The following is an 18,944-nucleotide window of genomic DNA, read 5'->3' as shown; positions in this document are numbered from 1 at the left end:
TTTCTTTGGCAGGCCTTGTCCTACAGTCCGAAACGCCCGGTTACTTTTGCACAAATGAGGCATATGGTGCCTCTGTAATACAGATAACTTGCAACTTCCGTGCATTTAATTTGCGCACATTCAACCTTACACATTTGGCAAAAAAGAATAAATATTTTAAGGGGGCAGGCACCCAGGAAAATGACTTGGGCGATCCCACCCACCATTGAGATCACACACACCCCCATTGATTTCAGGGTGGCGGGTTCGAGCACTGTGTCGGGCAAAATATTCTTGCACTGCAAACGGTTGAGTTAGATGACCCTCGTGGTCCTTTCCAACTGTACAATTCTATGCTTTGCAGCCCCAAGGCTCCGCATGCTGAATCGCAGGGGGGGTCAGACTAGATGACCCTGGGGGAACCCTTTACTACTTTACGCCTTTTCGTTGCTTTCAGGTCATCGCCAAAGGGGAGAGCTGCCCGCAGGTCAGCGCAAGAGCGCAATCGGGAAAGTGTGGCAGGCGCGCGCGCTTGGGTATCACACGCGAGCGCGCACTCTCCACCCTCCCCCCCCCAAGGGCAATGAATGCCCGGTTCGAGGGGGCTCAGATGACAAGTAGGCCGGGTGGGTGGGGGGATGAGGGCGCAAATCTGGGGTGGAGCGGCGCTGGCTAGTGGTACCCAGGAAGGTGCCACCGCCTCCGAGGATGGAGAGGATGCCGCCCGCCCGCCCCCACCCTTTTGGGGGGTGTGTCTCCCCCTCCCCTCCTCATATCCCCCCTGCGAGAGAGACGCAGCCAGCCAGGCGCGCCCTCGCCCTTTGTCTCTGGCGCCGGGGAAGCTCCGGCGGCTGCGAGAGGCGGACGGTAGCCGCAGACTCCACCTCTTCCTCGAGGGGAAGCCCTCCTCCCGGCCTGCCCAGTCCTCCTGCCGCCGCCGATCGCGCTCCCGCCGCCTGCCTCCTCTCGCAGGTGTAACAGCACCTGGGACCCCCGGGCCGGACCGACGCCGAGACGCCTCCGCGCTCCTCTTCCTTCCCAGCTTTTCGGTAGGAGGGTCTCTGGGGTCTCTCTCTCGGTTTGGGTTCCTTCCTCCCTGCGGCGCCTCCCCCGCCTTAAAGCCCTTCATCTCCTCCCCCACCCGTTCCTGCACAGCCCACCCACCCCCCCCTCTCCATCTCCATCCATCCCTGTCCGTCTTCCTCACCTCCACAATCCGCCCAGATAAGCCTTATCAGTGGTCCTGATCATTACCATCGCGCTTTTGCAGCAACCGTGCGCGCGCGTGTGTATTGCAAATTGCAATTGCCTGGAGAAAGTCCCGGGGATTTCCTGCGGGCGACCCGCACCCGCCTTGCTGAATTGCTGCCCCGTGCTCCATCGAAAGGGCGCCTCTCCGTTTGATGAGCCCTCTTCTTAATTGCTTTCATCGGGAGGGTAGTTGCTCTTTGCTGGCTGCACACCTGAGAGGCGGCCTTATGTCTCCCTGGTTCTGCTCTTGGAAACTCCCTTTAATTCTTCCTCCTTCCTGCTGCCGCCTGAATCAAGCGATTGCCCGTCCCCCCCAAAAAAAAGCGAGAGAGAAAAGAACCCACGCTCTGCCGGTGCACCAGTTTCCATCTTTCTATCAGGCTGCACCAATGCTGCTTACAAAGCATCATTCAGCCATATTCACTATTTCCCTTTACCTGCTTGCATCCCCTTGGCTTGATAACTGCGCTGCTGAATGCCTCTTAAGCGATGCTCTCCTTGTTTTTCAGACGTGCTCCTTTATATCAGCCCCCATAGTGGCTAGGTCGGCTGTCTGTGTCCCTTTTACTCCCCAAAGCACCAGAAGCGTCTGCAGTGCCTGTTTTTTAAATTTTGCATCTAGCAGCCCTAGGTGGTGATCGCGACAGGGGATCCATAATAACAATAAAGAATGTGTTTCTGCTGTGTTTTTGTAAGGGGCTGGGTAGGCAGGCTGGTGAAGCAGACCAAGCCATGTGGTCCCTATTGTTTCCGCTAGCAGTGCCTGTGACAGCTGATGGTTTGGGTGTTGCAGAGGGAGGGCTTGTGTTGTCAGGCTCAATAGAATGGCAATTTTTGCCTTCCCTTGCGTGTCCCCAGGTTCACACGTGTGTCTTTTGCACATGGGATTGAATAGCAGCCATTTGTCCCATAAGACAGAAAGCCTAGGGTATGCAACTTTTGGGGATGCCACTGAAGCATATGATAAATTTACTGCATGCCCTTTGTGACCTCAGCTTAGGAACATAGGATTTTGCCTTGTACTAAGACAGATTCTTAAGGGACGCGGGTGGCGCTGTGGGTTAAACCACAGAGCCTAGGACTTGCCGATCAGAAGGTCGGCGGTTCGAATCCCTGCGACGGGGTGAGCTCCCGTTGCTCGGTCCCTGCTCCTGCCAACCTAGCAGTTCGGAAGCACGCCAAAGTGCAAGTAGATAAATAGGTACCGCTCCGGAGGGAAGGTAAACGGTGTTTCCGTGCACTGCTCTGGTTCGCCAGAAGCGGCTTAGTCAAGCTGGCCACATGACCTGGAAGCTGTACGCCGGCTCCCTCGGCCAATAAAGCGAGATGAGCGCCACAACCCCAGAGTCGTCCACGACTGGACCTAATGGTCAGGGGTCCCTTTACCTTTAAGACAGATTCTTGGTCCATCTAACTCAGTATTGTCAACACGGCTTGGTAGCAGCTCTCTAAGGTTTTGGTCAGGCTCTGTTTCCCAGCCATAGCAGGAGAGGCTGGTGATTGATCCTGCAAGCAAAGCGGATGCCACACTGCTGAGCCCTTCCCCGTGCCTTAATATCTGCAAAGGTTACAGCTGGCTCCAGAGGCTGACAGGTTCGCACATTTTTTAGGGGACCCAGATTTGACACCACCCCAACAGAACTGAAACAACCAGAGGAAATTCTCAATTCTCTTGGAACACTCTGCCGGCTGGTTAATCTGTGTAATGGAATGTTGGGAACTATATTGATATTTGTTCTTGGCATCTGTCTTTCTCGAGAGACCACGGAGTCAAACCACTGGAGAGTTCACAGCGGCTGCTGTGGCTGCAGAAACCGGTAACTCGTGACTGCCACCACCTCCTGTGTTGTTTTTTTTGCATTAGCAGCAAAGTGACCTTCCTGGAGCGCAAGCCTGGGCAGTATGGAGGTCCTGGGCTGCCCAGATGACAAGACCCTCCTCTCTGCTTCACCCATGCGGTCCAAAGGAACGCAGAGCAACATGTTTTGCACCAGCTTGGCTGCAGGAGTTGCCAGAAGGAGGCGTACAAGACGCCATCCAGCTGTCTTAGCAACTCCCCTCCAGATTTGTGTATGGTTTACACCTTTAGCTTTTTCTTCTTCCAGAGATGTCCTGCAAGGAAGCAGAGGTTTAGGACCAGAGTTTTCCTTCTTCTAAATGGGCTACCTTCCTAGGTTGATGAGCCCCATCTGCCCCTCACTTGCCTCTACAGCAGCGCTTCTCAACCTGTGGGTCCCCAGATGTTGTTGAACTACAACTCCCATCACCCCTAGCTAGCAAGGCCAGAGCTCGGGGATGATGGGAGTTGTAGTCCAACAACATCTGGGGACCCACAGGTTGAGAACTGCTGCTCTACAGCATGTGCAGAAACAGCCTTCTTGACCATTGGACCCACTATTGGTCTCATCCACTCAATCTGCCGGTGCCTGTCTTTCCATGCAGGGAAAGTCCCTAACTCACCGAGGCTCTGAGACCCATCAGCTACCCTCACCTGGATTAACCTGGCTAGCTGAAGCTGTTTCCTGGGGTGAGAACTGAGGGCAGGGTAGGCACCAAAGGTGGGCCAACTCCCTTAGAAGGAGCATGGTGTGTCCCCACCAAAGGTACTATCCCTCCCCAGCAGCCCATGTACCCCATGTACTGTATACCGTATTTTTCCGTGTATGAGACTAGGGTTTTTTTTTAACCAAAAAATTAGGTTTAAAATTGGGCCTCGTCTTATATAGGGGTAATGCTGAGGAGTGTTTTCTTAATTTGGAGTCCCCCAAAATAGGGGGCTTCTTATACATGGGGGCGTCTTATACACGGAAAAATACGGTATATTGGCACTTTAAGAATAGGAGAGCTGGTCCTTGCCCCAGGGGGCTTACAATGTAGAAAAGCAGCAGAAGGGAGACAACAGAGAAGGAGTGGGTGCAGGAGAAATTGGGAGAAAATGTGATTACTGTAATTAACATATACTTGAGCCTCCATACAATAGGATATGGGAACAGGGTGGGTGTTGTGCCGAAAGCTTTTAAAGTGGAGGAAGCAATTCTTTCCTTTTGTCATGTGGCTAAGAGTCCACTTATGTCATGAACGAATTGCGAGACTTTTGACGCAGGCAAGAATCCCCCCCCCCTTTCCACACGTATTTCTTACCTGAATAGGACTATTTTTCTTTTCAAGAGGAACATGTGGAATAAACGTTGTGCCATGTATTGGCTGCCCTCTTATCCTCCGTTGCAATGTTTTCTTTTGAAATCTGTAAGATAACAGTTTCCTGTTCAGTTATGTTACTTTGAATGCATACTTTATGCATCTGAATGCGATTTGACTTTCTTCACTAATGTTTTTGTTCTGGGTTGTTTAATTTGATGTTTTAGTATGTGGTGTAAACTGCTTCGAGATTATTTTCCCTTAAATATATAAAGAGGTATGTTGTTGTTGTTGTTGATGATGATAATGTTATGCAGCTGAACACCCTAGCCTAGGGTTTCATGAACTGTGGCCCTCCAAATATTGTCCAGCTCCAACTCCCAAACTCCCGTATGCCCCAGCCAGCAGGATCAATGGTTAGGTACGATGGGAGCTAGAATCCAACACCGTCTGAAGGGCCACAGGTATCCCATCCCAACCCTAGCCCTACTCCACATCAAGGCCATTCCCCCCAAAATTGCCCTCCAGCCAGTTACATATATTTAGGACTTCATCACCTGCTTATAAATGGTAGGTTTGGAAATGCTTGTTATTAAAGAAATAGCTTAGCTTCCCAAATGGAACCCTATGAATCAGTTGCCGTTTTAGTATATCCCATCCTTTCCAAATGGATCAGGCTGGGTTGTATTCTGAAACAATATGAAAAAGCTTCCTTGTCCCTCAAGGTCACGGACGGAACAGCTTTTACGGAGGCTTCACACATGCAAGTTAATCGGCTTATGGCTGCGATATCCAGTGTCGACTTGCCATGTGTGAACAAGACCTCGCAGACACAACAGCCCACAGGAAACTTTAATTAGCCCCTCAAACACAATGATTATTCAATGGGAGTATGTTCATGCATGTGGCTTCCAGTCTCCAGGGACTGGTTCATGCCTGTATATAGTCAATCTTTGTACAGTTGGAGACTAGCAACAGAATGTGTGAACGCCATTAAAAAAATGTGATGTGTGGGTTGAGATGAAATTTGCATCTCTGGTGTGTGTGTGTGTGTGTGTATATATATATATATATATATATATATATATATATATATATATATGACATCCGATTCACACATGGAAGTCCTGGATGCTGCAGTTGGTGCCGTGGGGCTAGAATTTTCCCATTGCTGGGTTCCCCTGGGAAGATGTTTCCATATCTAAAGATATAGTGGTACCTCAGGTTAAGTACTTAATTCATTCCGGAGGTCCGTACTTAACCTGAAACTGTTCTTAACCTGAAGCACCACTTTAGCTAATGGGGCCTCCTGCTGCTGCCGCGCCGCCGGAGCACGATTTCTGTTCTCCTCCTGAAGCAAAGTTCTTAACCTGAAGCACTATTTCTGGGTTAGTGGAGTCTGTAACCTGAAGCGTATGTAACCTGAAGCATATGTAACCTGAGGTACCACTGTACAGAGTTTGGCCACATTGGGAATACCGGACCTGCTTCTTGGTGCCACATTTTTAGGGGGGGGGGGATTGGCAAACATCTGTGTCTGGCATAGACAGCAGCTTTATACTGTGTCAGGCCATTTCCCCATGTAGCTCAGCATTGTCTGACTTGCAGTGGCTCTCCAGGGTTTTGGGCAGTGGACAACCCCCAGTTCTATCTGGAGATGCCAGGGATTTAACAAAGGACCTTCGGCATGCGAAACAGATGTTTTGCCACTGAGCTATGGCCCTTTCCCTGCAAATTCAGCATAACTTGCTTTGCTGAACACGGGAAACAGCAAGGCACTATGAGGAACTGAGTCTTATAAGAAGACCATTTGCCTACTGGTAGCAGATTTCCAGGGTCCCAGCCAAGTCCAGAACTACCTCCATAAGAATATTGGAAGTTGCTTTTTGCTGAGTCAGATCACTGGTCTTTCTCTTTGGCGATCACTCGTAGCTGAGTTTATGGAAGCTGAGTCTTCCCATAAACACGGTTTTAACAGTGAGTCTTTAAGTGACTGTGGAGGCCAATTCTAGATCCACATGTCCTTCCACAGTGGGGACATAGGTTTCCAGGCAGGAGTTGAACATGGTGAGGGTTTACCAAGCGTGCCTTCCTCTTAGCGCGTTTCTCCCTTTCGTCCTGAGTTTGTGCATCTTCAAAGCCCATGACATGTTTGGTAAAGGCTGTTCTCCAATTGGAGCGCTTGCAGGCCAGTGTTTCCCAGTTGTCGGTGTTTATACTACATTTTTTAAAGATTTGCCTTGAGAGAATCTTTGAACCTCTTCTGTTGACCACCACCATTAAAAGGTAAAGGGATCCCTGAGCATTAGGTCCAGTCATGACCGACTCTGGGGTTGTGGCGCTCATCTCGCTTTATTGGCTGAGGGAGCCGGTGTACAGCTTCCAGGTCATGTGGCCAGCATGACTAAGCCGCTTATAGCGAACCAGAGCAGCGCACGGAAATGCTGTTTACCTTCCCACCGGAGCGGTACCTATTTATCTACTTGCACTTTGACGTGCTTTTGAACTGCTAGGTTGGCAGGAGCAGGGACCGAGCAACGGGAGCTCACCGCGTCGTGGGGATTCGAACCACCAACCTTCTGATCGGCAAGTCCTAGGCTCAGTGGTTTAACTCACAGTGCCACCCGTGTCCCTACCACCAGCATTGCGCTTACCATTTTAAAGTTCAGAATAGATTAGTTGCTTTGGAAGACGATAATCAATGCATCAGCATTGTCTACACCAGGGGTCGGCAAGGTTTACCTCGCCTGGGCTGATTCACACCAGCGGAGATCCCTCCATGGGCCGGAGCGAGCGCGAGCACACATGCGATTTCCGGTGTCTGTATCTGCGCAGACGCGATTTCTGGCGTGGCGGAAGTGAGTCCCCACACTGCGCTGTGCCGCTTTAGCGCAGCGTGTGGGGACTCACCAAGCGGGTGGCTCAGTTTGGGGTTGTCTCGGGGGCCAGTTAAATGACCCACGTGGGCTGCTTGTGGCCCGTGGGCCTTAGGTTGCTGACCCCTGGTCTACACACTGATGCTTCTGGATCTGCCATCTTTTGGCACAGAGACCCTAAGCTATGTAATTCCCACAGGAGTGCACCTGATATCTTCGATATTGTACAGTGGTACCTCGGGTTAAGTACTTAATTCATTCCGGACGTCTGTTCTTAACCTGAAACTGTTCTTAACCTGAAGCACCACTTTAGCTAATGGGGCCTCCGGCTGCTGCCGCGCCGCCAGAGCACAATTTTTGTTCTCATCCTGAAGCAAAGTTCTTAACCCAAGGTACTATTTATGGGTTAGCGGAGTCTGTAACCTGAAGCGTATGTAACCTGAAGCATATGTAACCCGAAGTACCACTGTATACAATTTTCAGCAAATGCTTTTCAGCACACTTCTTTAGCCAGGTCTTTCGACACCTGAGATGTGTGTTTTCAGGACCTACACAATTCCTGCGATGGCTGTTTGTTTAAACTGTTTTAAATACTGAATTTTAAATGGTTGTAAAGCAAATGATGATGATGATGCTATTATATCCAATATATGTTGTCCTCTGTCAAGCAGGTGGGGACTAAAGCGTGACCCTCCGTCGAACACCATATATGCTTCAGTACTTGGATGCTTCAAGGTAAGTTTAGTTCTTAAATGTTGAACTTCCTGGAACTTGTTGATGAAAGGGTGGCTTTGGGACCAGGCTTTGGGACTACAACTCCCATCCTCCCTCTCAATTGTCCACGCTGGCGAAGGGTTATGGGAGTTGGTGTCCAACAATGTTTGAAAGACTACAGGTTCTCCAACCCTGTGCGTGAATGGCTATGGTCCAAATGTATACACAAGACTTATCCATTGATATATCACAGGGAACCTTCTTTCCTTTTGAGGGCTCCATTTTCTCAGGGTTAATCTCTCAGGGTCCGGAACCAAATTGGGCAGGATTAGAGCCTAAAGTTGTCATAACTAGAAGGTGAATTTTGTGAAGTAGGCAGAGCTTTTGGACGAAGCTGGTGACCTTAAGAGAATCTAATGATGAGTGTTTTATGGAAGAATGGATGTCTTTTTCGTGTTAATCAAATAAATATTATAGCATGATGAACTCGTGAGCAGGATTTCAGCAATGAGCAACAGAAGTAACAGAATTTCTGAATGTCGCTGCTTTTCTCTTTTCTCTTTTTAAAAAATAATAATAATATTGTTTTAATTTTTTAAAAGAAAATTAAAATGTTTTTAAAAAATTATTGATATTTCAAAATAAAGTGAAATAACAACCCCCCGAACCAACATTATTTCCCCCCCACTCCTATCCTCCAAATACAGGTTCCTTATGGGGTGTTGTATTTTTTTTATTGCTTTTATGTGATCCAGTAAATATATATATCTATATATTAAGTGGTTTGAATACTTTCATAAATAAATAAATAAAATAGGCAGAGGGTTGCAGGTCCCCTTTCCCTGATATATGTGATTGATGAAGTGGAGCTTCGGTTCTGAGTTGCTAATGTTTGCTGTCCTGCACTGCTATCTGCTACAGGCACCAATCCAACTAAAGTTAACCCTGAACAAGACACATTTAAACCTATGCAACATGCTTGTTGTGACTCTCTTTTTAGTCCTATTGCTTTCAAGGGGGCTTGTTTAAATGAGCTGGGCTCAAAGGGCTTTTACTTTCATTGTACTATGTATCTTTTTTTAAAGCTCTAAAGGTAAAGGGACCCCTGACCGTTAGGTCCAGTCACAGACGACTCTGGGGTTGTGGTGCTCATCTTGCTTTATTGGCCGAGGGAGCCTGCATACAGCTTCCAGGTCATGTGGCCAGCATGACTAAGCTGCTTCTGGCGAACCAGAGCAGCGCACGGAAACACCGTTTACCTTCCCTCCGGAGCAGTACCTATTTATCTACTTGCACTTTGACGTGCTTTCGAACTGCTAGGTTGGCAGGAGCAGGGACCGAGCAACGGGAGCTCCCCCCGTCGCGGGGATTCGAACCGCCGACCTTCTGATTGGCAAGTCCTAGGCTCTGTGGTTTAACCCACAGCGCCACCCGCGTCCCCCTTTTTTAAAGCTTTACCATAGGTTCTGAAATAGGCATATTTTAGTTGGAATAAATCATTGATGCTAATGCCATCAAGGTGATGCTCCGCCAGATTTTCAGAATTCAAAGTGTGGGTTTTTTTTCATCAGCAAAGCATTTGAGCTCTTTTAATGGAGAGAATAAGACCTCCTGGCCATAGCCATGAACAGAGTAGACATCAGCAACATCTTCCACCCACCTTTTGGGGTTGGTTGGGGGGCAGAAATAAGTGTCATGGCACCAACCTCTAGACTGGATTATCCATTCATATCAGAGGCTTCAGTTGGATGGATATGAAAATGTGTCAGGATCAAAACCCTCCCTCCCTTTTGCAGCCAGATGGACGGGGTATAATTAATAAATTATAATAATAATTATTATTGACCATCATTGCCATTGATCTGAGTAAGTGATGCTCAGATGCCAGTGACCTTGTAGCTTGCGTATCTTGCATTGCTATTATTGGTGATGTCCACGCAGGAATGGGATTCTGTGCCATGTTGGTTCTCCAAAGACTCAGCCACATTGGCCACGAAAAAGCGCTTTACATGCATTGTATATGCATTATAGCACTGTGGCACCAGATGGCGCTGTGGAGTTCCGTTTTTGCCAACCCAATTTCTCATACAACGTTTCCAACACGTTTCACTGAAACGCTTCTTTGACGTGTCTAGAGATCCAGCCCAAGTAACAGTGCAATAAAATAAAATAAGACTCCCTTACAAAGCAATTGTCTCTGTGTAAATGGGTGTCAGGAATGAGCCAGCTCCAAGCAAAGGTTTGCAGCCAACTGCAGAAAGCAGCCAGGAACAGAGAGGCTTAGATGTTAGTCAGGCAGGGGAGAGCCGGCAGCTGCAGACTTCCTCACCTTGATGGGCTGGCTGATAAGGCAGTAGCTGAGAGCAAGATAGAACACAGCCAAAGCTCTCAGGAAGCACAAATCGGCACAAATAGACTCAGCCTCTCAGACCCGGAAGAGGTTGGAGCTGATCCACTAAGTCTGAAGAGTCAGCAAATGCTGCTAGATAGGAAGCAAAATGAGAGCCGTAAGTGCAATATCCTCTGTCATGGCCGGAAGGAGTCTTCAGAAGGGTCATCTTGAGTAATGATGCTGGAGGCTTTGCCAGAGTCGTCCGGAGCTATCTGTTTGTTTTTGCAATAAATTCTCCTTTTTAATTACCTACGCTTACTGTGTTATCAAACTGGGAATCTGGACTTCTGACAATGGGTGATTAACAGAGAGTTAAACCACTCTTTGACTCTAAGAATCTCCAAACTTACCTGGTGGAACCAGACAGCCTAATCTCAAATCGTCAGATTGTAGATGTGCAAAGCATTGCTATTCAGGTGGTTAGACCATCCCTTCAAGTGCAGAGGCAGTGAAATATCACTTCCCATCAGAATCTAACATCAAAACACTTGTTGTTTAGTCGTTTACTCATGTCCGACTCTTTGTGACCCCATGGACCAACCAGAGCACGCCAGGCACTCCTGTCTTCCACTGCCTCCCTCAGTTTGGTCAAACTCATGCTGGTAGCTTCGAGAACACTGTCCAACCATCTTGTCCTCCGTCGTCCCCTTCTCCTTGTGCCCTCCATCTTTCCCAATATCAGGGTCTTTTCCAGGGAGTCTTCTCTTCTCATGAGGTGGCCAAAGTATTGGCCAAACACTTACTTATTGAGGAAAATTTCTGTCACACCACCTTTTAATCTGCTTTCAGGCCAGGGCTCTTTCCTAGAACGTATGAAAGAAGAAGTAAAAGTGCTCCTGAGCAGGCACAGAATGCATTTCCCTACACCAATGAATAACAGATACATCAGGGATTCGGGCTTCTAGATGAGAAGTTGAAATTTCCAGGCACATTTGAGCTAGCATTTCCCTTTCAAAGCTTTATACGATAATGGATAAATTCTTCAAAGGAAAGGTTAGATAGGCCATGAGGTTGCGTGAGCGCTGCACTTCTTTGAACTTCTGCATTTTGCCTGATCAAAAAAGAGCATCCAGCCACAGCCCCCAGGTCCTTTAAATTGCAGGCTGCAAAAGAGTAGTCTATTGCCATGGTTACGTGGTCAAGAGGCTGGCTTTGGTCATGCAAGACTCCTCGTCAGGTATTGGCTTGGACACTGAGCGAGACAGAAGAGTGGGCACCGGGAAGAAGGGGGGTTGGAGACTGACTTAGGGATCAGTGATCTGGGGGGGGGGGGCTGTTACAGCCAGGAGACGAGAGGCAGAGGCAGGAGAAGCTGTCGGAGAGTGAATTAGAGGGGCAGGAGGAGAGGTCAGGTTGGCGCAGAGTCAAGGGCTTCATAACCTCTTCCTCCTTCTGCCCCCAGCTCTCCTGCTCCACTGCCTTCCAGGACCAGGCGAGAGGGAGAAGCAGAAATTGGTTACATGCAGGGGGAGTCTTTGCCTGCTTGCGTGCAGCTTGGGTGGAGGAGATACAGAAGCTGAGGTCGGCGGAGTGGGACCTCTCTCTTGTGTCAACCGCCTCATTGGGTTCACGCCTAGGAGCAGCTGAGAGACACGGGACCGATAGACGTGCCTTTTTCTAACTTGGAAGTGTACTTTCTATTTCTGCCTAGTATGCACTGGTAGCCCTTAGGACACAGAGGGCAGGGGATGGAGGTGAAAACCAACCCAGCTTGTATTGAGTCTGGAAGCCAGGTTCTAGGCTGGGTAGAGTACTCTCTGGATAAGTCCAGCCTGTCCCAATCTGGTATAGTTCAGAAAAGGGTTTCAAGGCACAGAATGGCACAGAATCACAGAATTGTGGAGTTGGAAAGGACCCTGAGGGGCATCTAATCCAGCCTCGGTCCAGTATACCTGAAGGAGCGCCTCCACCCCCATCGTTCTGCCTGGACATTGACGTCCTTCTAGCAGGGCCTTCTAGCAGTTCCCCCGCTGTGAGAAGCCAAGTTACAGGGAACCAAGCAGAGGGCCTTCTCGGTAGTGGCGCCCTCCCTGTGGAACGCCCTCCCACCAGATGTCAAAGAGAACAACAACTACCAGACTTTTAGAAGACATTTGAAGGCAGCCCTGTTTAGGGAAGCTTTTAATGTTTCATAGGTTATTGTATTTTAATATTCTGTTGGAAGCCGCCTAGAGTGGGTGGGGTATAAAAAAAAAATCCCTCTGCAGTGCGAGTATCCCCACTGCAGTGGACCCATTAGGAGAAATGGGGCACTGCCCCACCAACCTTACTTTGCTCTCAGCCTGCCCCCTTCATCTGCTTTCCTTTCTACTTAAAACTGGTTCAGGGTGTGGCACGGCACAGCATCCGTTTCCCCCTTGGATTCAGTTTGCCTTTGCAGAAGAGGGAGGAGGATGGGGACAAAACCAGAATTTGTTTGCTTTGCCTGTTATTATCTCTAGCGCCATCTACTGGTGGGTTCCCTGCCTTCTGCCCTACCATACTCAATGGGCACCAGCTACCCCTGTGAAGAACTTAGTGCAGTCTAGACATATGCCCACACCTGACCTCTTCAAGAGGATTTGGAAACCTTTTCTGCCTTTTGCAACCTGCTCCATAGTTTAATCAGAGCAGAATAAACCCATTCTAGGATCTGCTCCTCACTTTCAAGAGCAAAGCAGCCAGAGCCCGGACATACCCCAAATGTGTCACTGTGGCCCACATTCATCCAGCCAGCCAATGGCCTGCAAATTGCTCAGCCCTCTGCACGACTGCTGTTGCTTCAGAGCACTTCAGCGGTTAATACTACCCGCGTGGGCTCGTTTGTCAAATGGAATATTTTGGAATATTTACAATTAAGATGAAAGCATGATCTGTGGCTCGGAGCTGCCAAGTGAGCTAATCCGTAGTAATCCCGCGTAATAGCTGGCTGTTGCCTTGGCCTGATTCTCTTGACAGTGGATCTGACATGAGACATAGGCGAGCAGGTCTGGTGGACCTGAAGGATGTCTTTCCGTCGCAAAACCACTTTGCACGGCCTTGTTTCTCTGCAGCAGTGGGTGTGCCTTGCCTGCAGTGCTCCTCGCTGGTTGCTCGCCTGGTTGCTGCTAAGTATCAGGGCTGCAGCATAACCATGCTGTGTGTGAAAACAAGCAATCGTTTTTAAAATGGGTTCTGAGGGGACGCGGTAGGGGATCACTATGTCCCCCTGTCGTAGGCAAACCAGCCTCTTCACTTGTGCTAATGTGTTATAGGGCTACTTTCTGTGTGCAATCAAATCATAGAATTATAGAACTGTAGAGCTGGAAGGGACCCAAGGGTTATCTAGTCTAATAATAATAATAATAATAATAATAATAATAATAATAATTTATTATTTGTACCCCAGCCACTCTGGGCGGCTTCCAACAAACATTAAAAATACATTAAAATGTCACACATTAAAAACTTCTCTGAACAAGGCTGCCTTCAGATATCTTCTAAATGTCAGGTAGTTGTTTATCTCTTTGACATATGGTGGGAGGGTGTTCCACAGGCTAGGCGCCACTACCGAGAAGGCCCTCTGCCTGGTTCCATGTAGCTTTGCTTCTCACAATGAGGGAACCACCAGAAGGCCCTCGGTGCTGGACCTCAGTGTCCCGGCCGAACAATGTGGATGGAGACTCTCCTTCAGGTATACTGGGCCGAGGCCGTTTAGGGCTTTAAAGGTCAACACCAACACTTTGAATTGTGCTCGGAAACGTAGTCCAACCCCCTGCAATGCAGAAATCTCAACTAAGGCATCCATGACAGATAGCCATCCAACCTCTGCTTAAAAACCCCCAAGGAAGGAGATTTCAGCACCTCTTGTGGGAGTCCGTTCCACTATCAAACTGTTCTTTCTGTCAAAAAGTTCTTCCTGAGGTTTAGTCGGAATCTCCTTTCTCATGACTTGAAGCCATGAGTTCAGGTCCTAGCCTTGGGGGCAGGAGAAAACAAGGGTAGGGCCACCAATGTTACATCTTGCAGAGATTTTCCTTGACATCCATGGGCTGCTGTCCACTGAAATTTGATTTAAGAGAAGCATTCTGTTGTAGTCGATAGAATATGTAGCCATTTGTGTCTCCCCCTGGCAGTTTCTCTGGTTTGCAAACGAGCCCAAATGCTCAGAAAGATGGGTGACAGGTTCGAAATGATGGGTGACACCCCTTTTTCGTTGTTCCACAGCCGTGCCCTGAGACAATCCAACCTTTACCTGCTGAATTGGAGCTTAGTTAAACCAGTGTTTCCCAACCTTTTTTGGGCAACGGCACACCTGTTTAATGAAAAAAAATCTCACGGCACACCACCATTACAGCCCCGTGACGTCACGAAAGTGAAAGTTTTTAATTTTTTCCCCTCCCCCTTGCCGGGGAACCTCCAAGCTTTGGGGGTGGGGGGGGGAAACCTCCAAGCTTTGGCAGGGGCAGGGAATGAGAGCCGCGAGGCGGGCGCTGCAGACGGAGGCGCTGCCCGCCGAGCTCGCAGCTCGCCCGTCAAAGCCTGCACGATCACCCGCCGCGGGGAGCCGGGGGTGGCGGCGCGGTTGCCGGGCAGCGGCGGGGGTGGTGGTGGCGGTGGCTGCTTGCCGCCCTCCTGGGCGGAGGCGGGCACGGTGGGCACCGGCACGGCCAAGGGCCCCTGCTTGGTGCCGTCGGATGTGGAAGCTCGCTCGCTCGCCGCCCCGCGTGTGCTCGCCGAGCGGCGATAGGATGTAGCGAGCGGCGATGGGGCTAGCCGGAGAAGAGAGGGCGAGCCCCCTCCCCTCCGGCCCTAAAAAGGGCAAGCCACGCCCCCTCCAGCCAGCCAGGAGGCGTGGCCGGATGGGATTCCCCTGCTCTCGCGGGGGGCTGAGATGGGATTCCCCAGTAGCGAGCGGCGATGGGATGTGGGAGCTCGCTCGCTCGCCGCCCCGCGTGTGCTCGCCGCCGCCGCCCCGCCTCTCACCGCCCGACTCACCCGCCTCCACGGAACACAAGGCAAAGTTCCACGGCACACTAGTGTGCCGCGGAACAGCGGTTGGGAAACACTGAGTTAAACATCATCTCTCTTTGAATTTTCCACGGGGGCAGGATCAGATTTTCGCAAGGCATGGCTGCAGAACAACAAAGAAAGCTCTCAGACCCTATGGAATTAATTGGTACACAATACAATCAAAATATGGGTCAAGCAAAATTGTGGATGAGCCCTTGGTTTGGGATTTGATACTAAAACTACTTTCTAGGTCTTTGATGTTGAATCCGAGCAGTATTTTTGTGCCCTCTGGTGCTCATTGGTTGTAAGTGCACAAGCTATACAGTTAAACATGCATGTTTTAGACCAGTCCTAGTATGTTTCCATGGAAAGTAGGTCCCTTTTGCCCCTCAGTATATCTTTTTGTGTGTGTACAATCATGATGATTTTTGCTCATGATAATACTGGGGTGGTCACGCTCTCAACACTGTTTGCACCTCCAGAAATTTGGGGCTGTCCCACTGCTTCCTATCATATAACATCCTCTCAAATCATTGAACATCTTGTGCCACAGTAATAGTGTGGCAGTATTGGGAAAGCATAGCAGAACAAACTAAAGCAGAATGAATCCACTCAGGAGTGCCAGCTTGGCCCCTCGACCATGGGTGCCTGGGGCCATGGGTGCTATGCAGTGTGCATAGCCCTGGCACTGAAATTTGTGGGTGCCCAGCCCCTTCATGGGGAATTTTCTGTGTACTTGGGCACCCAGGGCCCTGGGAAGTTGGCACCCATGAATCTACCACCAGTACGCTAATATTGTGTCAATAACATTTTTTTTTTTGCAGAATAGACCCATAACAAAACGCCATTCTGGAAGAACCCTAAGTTGGATTTACTTCCAAGTAAAAACGCACAGAATTTTTGTTCTATTATGGGTTTATCCACCAGTGTCCTCCACCTCAATTAGATTTCCCAGCTTTTTGCTGCTGAGAAATAGACCTGGCTCCAATTCACAGGTGTGTTATTTGTGTAAAATTGCACAGAAATAATTTAAAGTGATTGTCAAGTACATGCACTTAGATTTTATTTATTTATTTGTTTAGCATTACCTGACATTTTCAGAAGGTAAAATTAAAATTCTGTACCACTTCAGACTGCTGGTTGGGGTTAACACCTCCATTAAAAGACAGCAGCAAAAATCCCTGCACGCAGAAAGCTAGATTTCAGGGACTGGGGTTTTAGTCTAGCCTCCTCCCTGACATACTAGATTTCTTTGCACAGGGAATTGTTTTTGTGGACAAGGAGTCAGTTGTGTCCCTCCCTCCCTTCCCCGTAGTCTAAAGAAACATAATCCAGACACAGCTTAACTACCTTATTCATTCATTTAATTTGTTGTTTTATTTATTAAATTGGTATACCGCGCTTCATCCAAACACAACATAAAAATACAAAATGAAAACACGAAATACATAATAAAAAGAAAGCAAAACAAATAAGTAAATCTCGGATGCACATTTAAAAGGCCATGGGTTGTTGAATTAATATTTTTTGACTGGCACCTGAAGATATGCAATAAAGGTGCCAGGTGAGCCTCCATAGGGAGAGCATTCCGCAAGCAAGGAGCCACCACAGAAAAGGCCCTACCCTCTGGACCTCTTGAGGATGAGGTACACAAAGAAGGGGCTCAAATAATGATCTCAGGGTCTGGGTCAGTTTATATGGGGAGAGGTAGTCTTTGACGTATTGCCATCCTGAGCCATTTTAAGGCCTTATAGGTCAAAACCAGCACTTTGAAATGGGCCAGGAAACTAACGGGCGGCCAGTGCAATTGGGCCAGGGTCGGTGTAATATGCTCAAAAACCACCTTGCCCCCCGTGAGCAACCTGGCCGCTTGTGAGACCTGTGGCGATTTCTTGCGATTAGACCTCAACTGTGTTGCCAAGGCAACATGGGACTAGGCCGCAGGAGAGATGCTTTTCAGGGGCAACTAACATGGCCAGAGAATTGCATCGCAACCAGGCACCGTAGTCTGAAAGCTGCATTCTGAGCCCGTAGGAAGCTCCAAGTCAACACTTCCTTGACTGAAATTGTGCGCGCGCATGCACACCTTGCCATGTTGCAGGCATCTGTGTGGCCTACTGATTTGAGAGCTGAAATGCCCTTCTCAGTTTTCCCTCTTTCGCCACTCACCCATGCGCAACCTTCTCTCTGCCTCAGTGCTCTGGGAGACGGGCCTGAGGGGGCCCAAGCCATTAAGTGAACTTGGCCCCCGCATAGCCCAGAAAAAAGAACTGGTGGAGCGCCATTTTTAGCCTTTTGCGCGCCCCACCCCACCCTGAACGCACAGAGCGCATGGCAGAGAGCGAAGGAGAGAGAGAGGCGCCTTCGAGGCTCCAATCGGGTAGACGGCAGGGCCAAAGCCTTGCATGTGAGCTCGCCCCACAACAAAGGTTGAGGTTGCACGATGGTCTACCCCCCCCCCGGCGTAGGTGGCTTTCCCCCAGTGACTGCGCAGTCGCCGCTATCCCAGGGGATCTGTAGGGACTTCGTGCATTGCAACACAAAACTTGTGTTGAAGAGTGTCATAAACCCCTCAAAGCGGGTGAAGATGGAGGGAAATGAACAGCCCTACTTTATAACATGCAAAAGTTAAAATACTGAAGCAGGTTAAAATGTCCTCCGCTTTCTAAATGTCTGGGTAGGAATGTTTTTAACAGGCGCCACGAAGAGTATGAGCTTGATCTCAATAAGCGGGGAGTTCTAAAGTGCAGCTGCTGCAACACTAAACAACTTTGTTGTTGTTGTTTAGTTGTTTAGTCGTGTCCGGCTCTTCATGACCCCATGGACCAGAGCACGCCAGGCACTCCTGTCTTCCACTGCCTCCCTCAGTTTGGTCAAACTCATGCTGGTAGCTTTGAGAACACTGTCCAACCATCTCGTCCCCTGTCGTCCCCTTCTCCTTGTGCCCTTCATCTTTCCCAACATCAGGGTCTTTTCCAGGGAGTCTTCTCTTCTGATGAGGTGGTCAAAGTCTTGGAGCCTCAGCTTCAGGATCTGTCCTTCCAGTGAGCACTCAGGGCTGATTTCCTTAAGAATGGATGTGTTTGATCTTCTTGCAGTCCATGGGACTCTCAGGAGTCTCCTCCAACACCATAATTCAAAAGCATCAATTGTTCGGCGATCAGTCTTCTTTATGGTCCAGCTCTCACTTCCATACATTGCTACTGGGAAAACAACTTAAGTTCTAACAAATGTGGGACAGTTGTTACGTATGTGTGCCAATCCCGCCCCCCCCCCCATCGAAGTAATTTTGAGTGGGCGTGTGTGAGCTAAGGCAATCTCGTCATAGCTGTCAACGTTTTCCGTTTTTTTAAGGGAAATTCCCTTATTCTGAATAGGATTCCTTGCAAGAAAAGGGAAAAGTTGACAGCTAATTATCTCATAGGTTTGGAGTAAGTCATCTCCCTTTTTTAAAAAAATGCCTGTGGCAGCCATTTTGTGCTGCTACCCACCATACTCTTATCAATATATGAGTACCGACGCTTCATTTTTTTTGCCTGCGAAACACACAAAAAGCAAAATAACTACTGGCTGTAAGAAACAAAATTCCAGAATGTCGCAATAGATTGCAGTGTGGGAGGTAT

The 18,944-nt window shown here is 48.9% G+C and overlaps 1 protein-coding gene across 19 annotated transcripts in view; it reads left to right on the top strand.

Annotated features, from left to right (window-relative positions):
- TMEM150C (transmembrane protein 150C) overlaps window positions 1-18,944 on the top strand; it is a 55,773-nt gene that overhangs the window by 17,914 nt on the left and 18,915 nt on the right. For 4 of the 19 annotated variants that reach the window (XM_083459071.1, XM_083459058.1, XM_083459055.1 and 1 more), the window contains exon 2: window positions 7,916-7,979. The exons of 2 other annotated variants lie outside the window; for them this stretch is intronic. In XM_083459071.1, the coding sequence (XP_083315197.1) occupies window positions 7,954-7,979 (26 nt within the window). In that variant the 5' untranslated portion in view covers window positions 7,916-7,953. Of the gene's footprint in view, window positions 1-12; window positions 75-788; window positions 1,029-7,912; window positions 7,980-17,327; window positions 17,751-17,815; window positions 17,967-18,944 lie in introns of those variants that run through there. 13 more of the 19 variants (XM_083459068.1, XM_083459056.1, XM_083459064.1 and 10 more) reach the window with 11 other exon arrangements.

This window comes from Podarcis liolepis, assembly GCF_965112155.1.
Source record: "Podarcis liolepis genome assembly, chromosome: 9".
Classification (NCBI taxonomy): Eukaryota; Metazoa; Chordata; class Lepidosauria; order Squamata; family Lacertidae; genus Podarcis; species Podarcis liolepis.
This window is presented reverse-complemented; position numbering and strand designations above follow the sequence as displayed.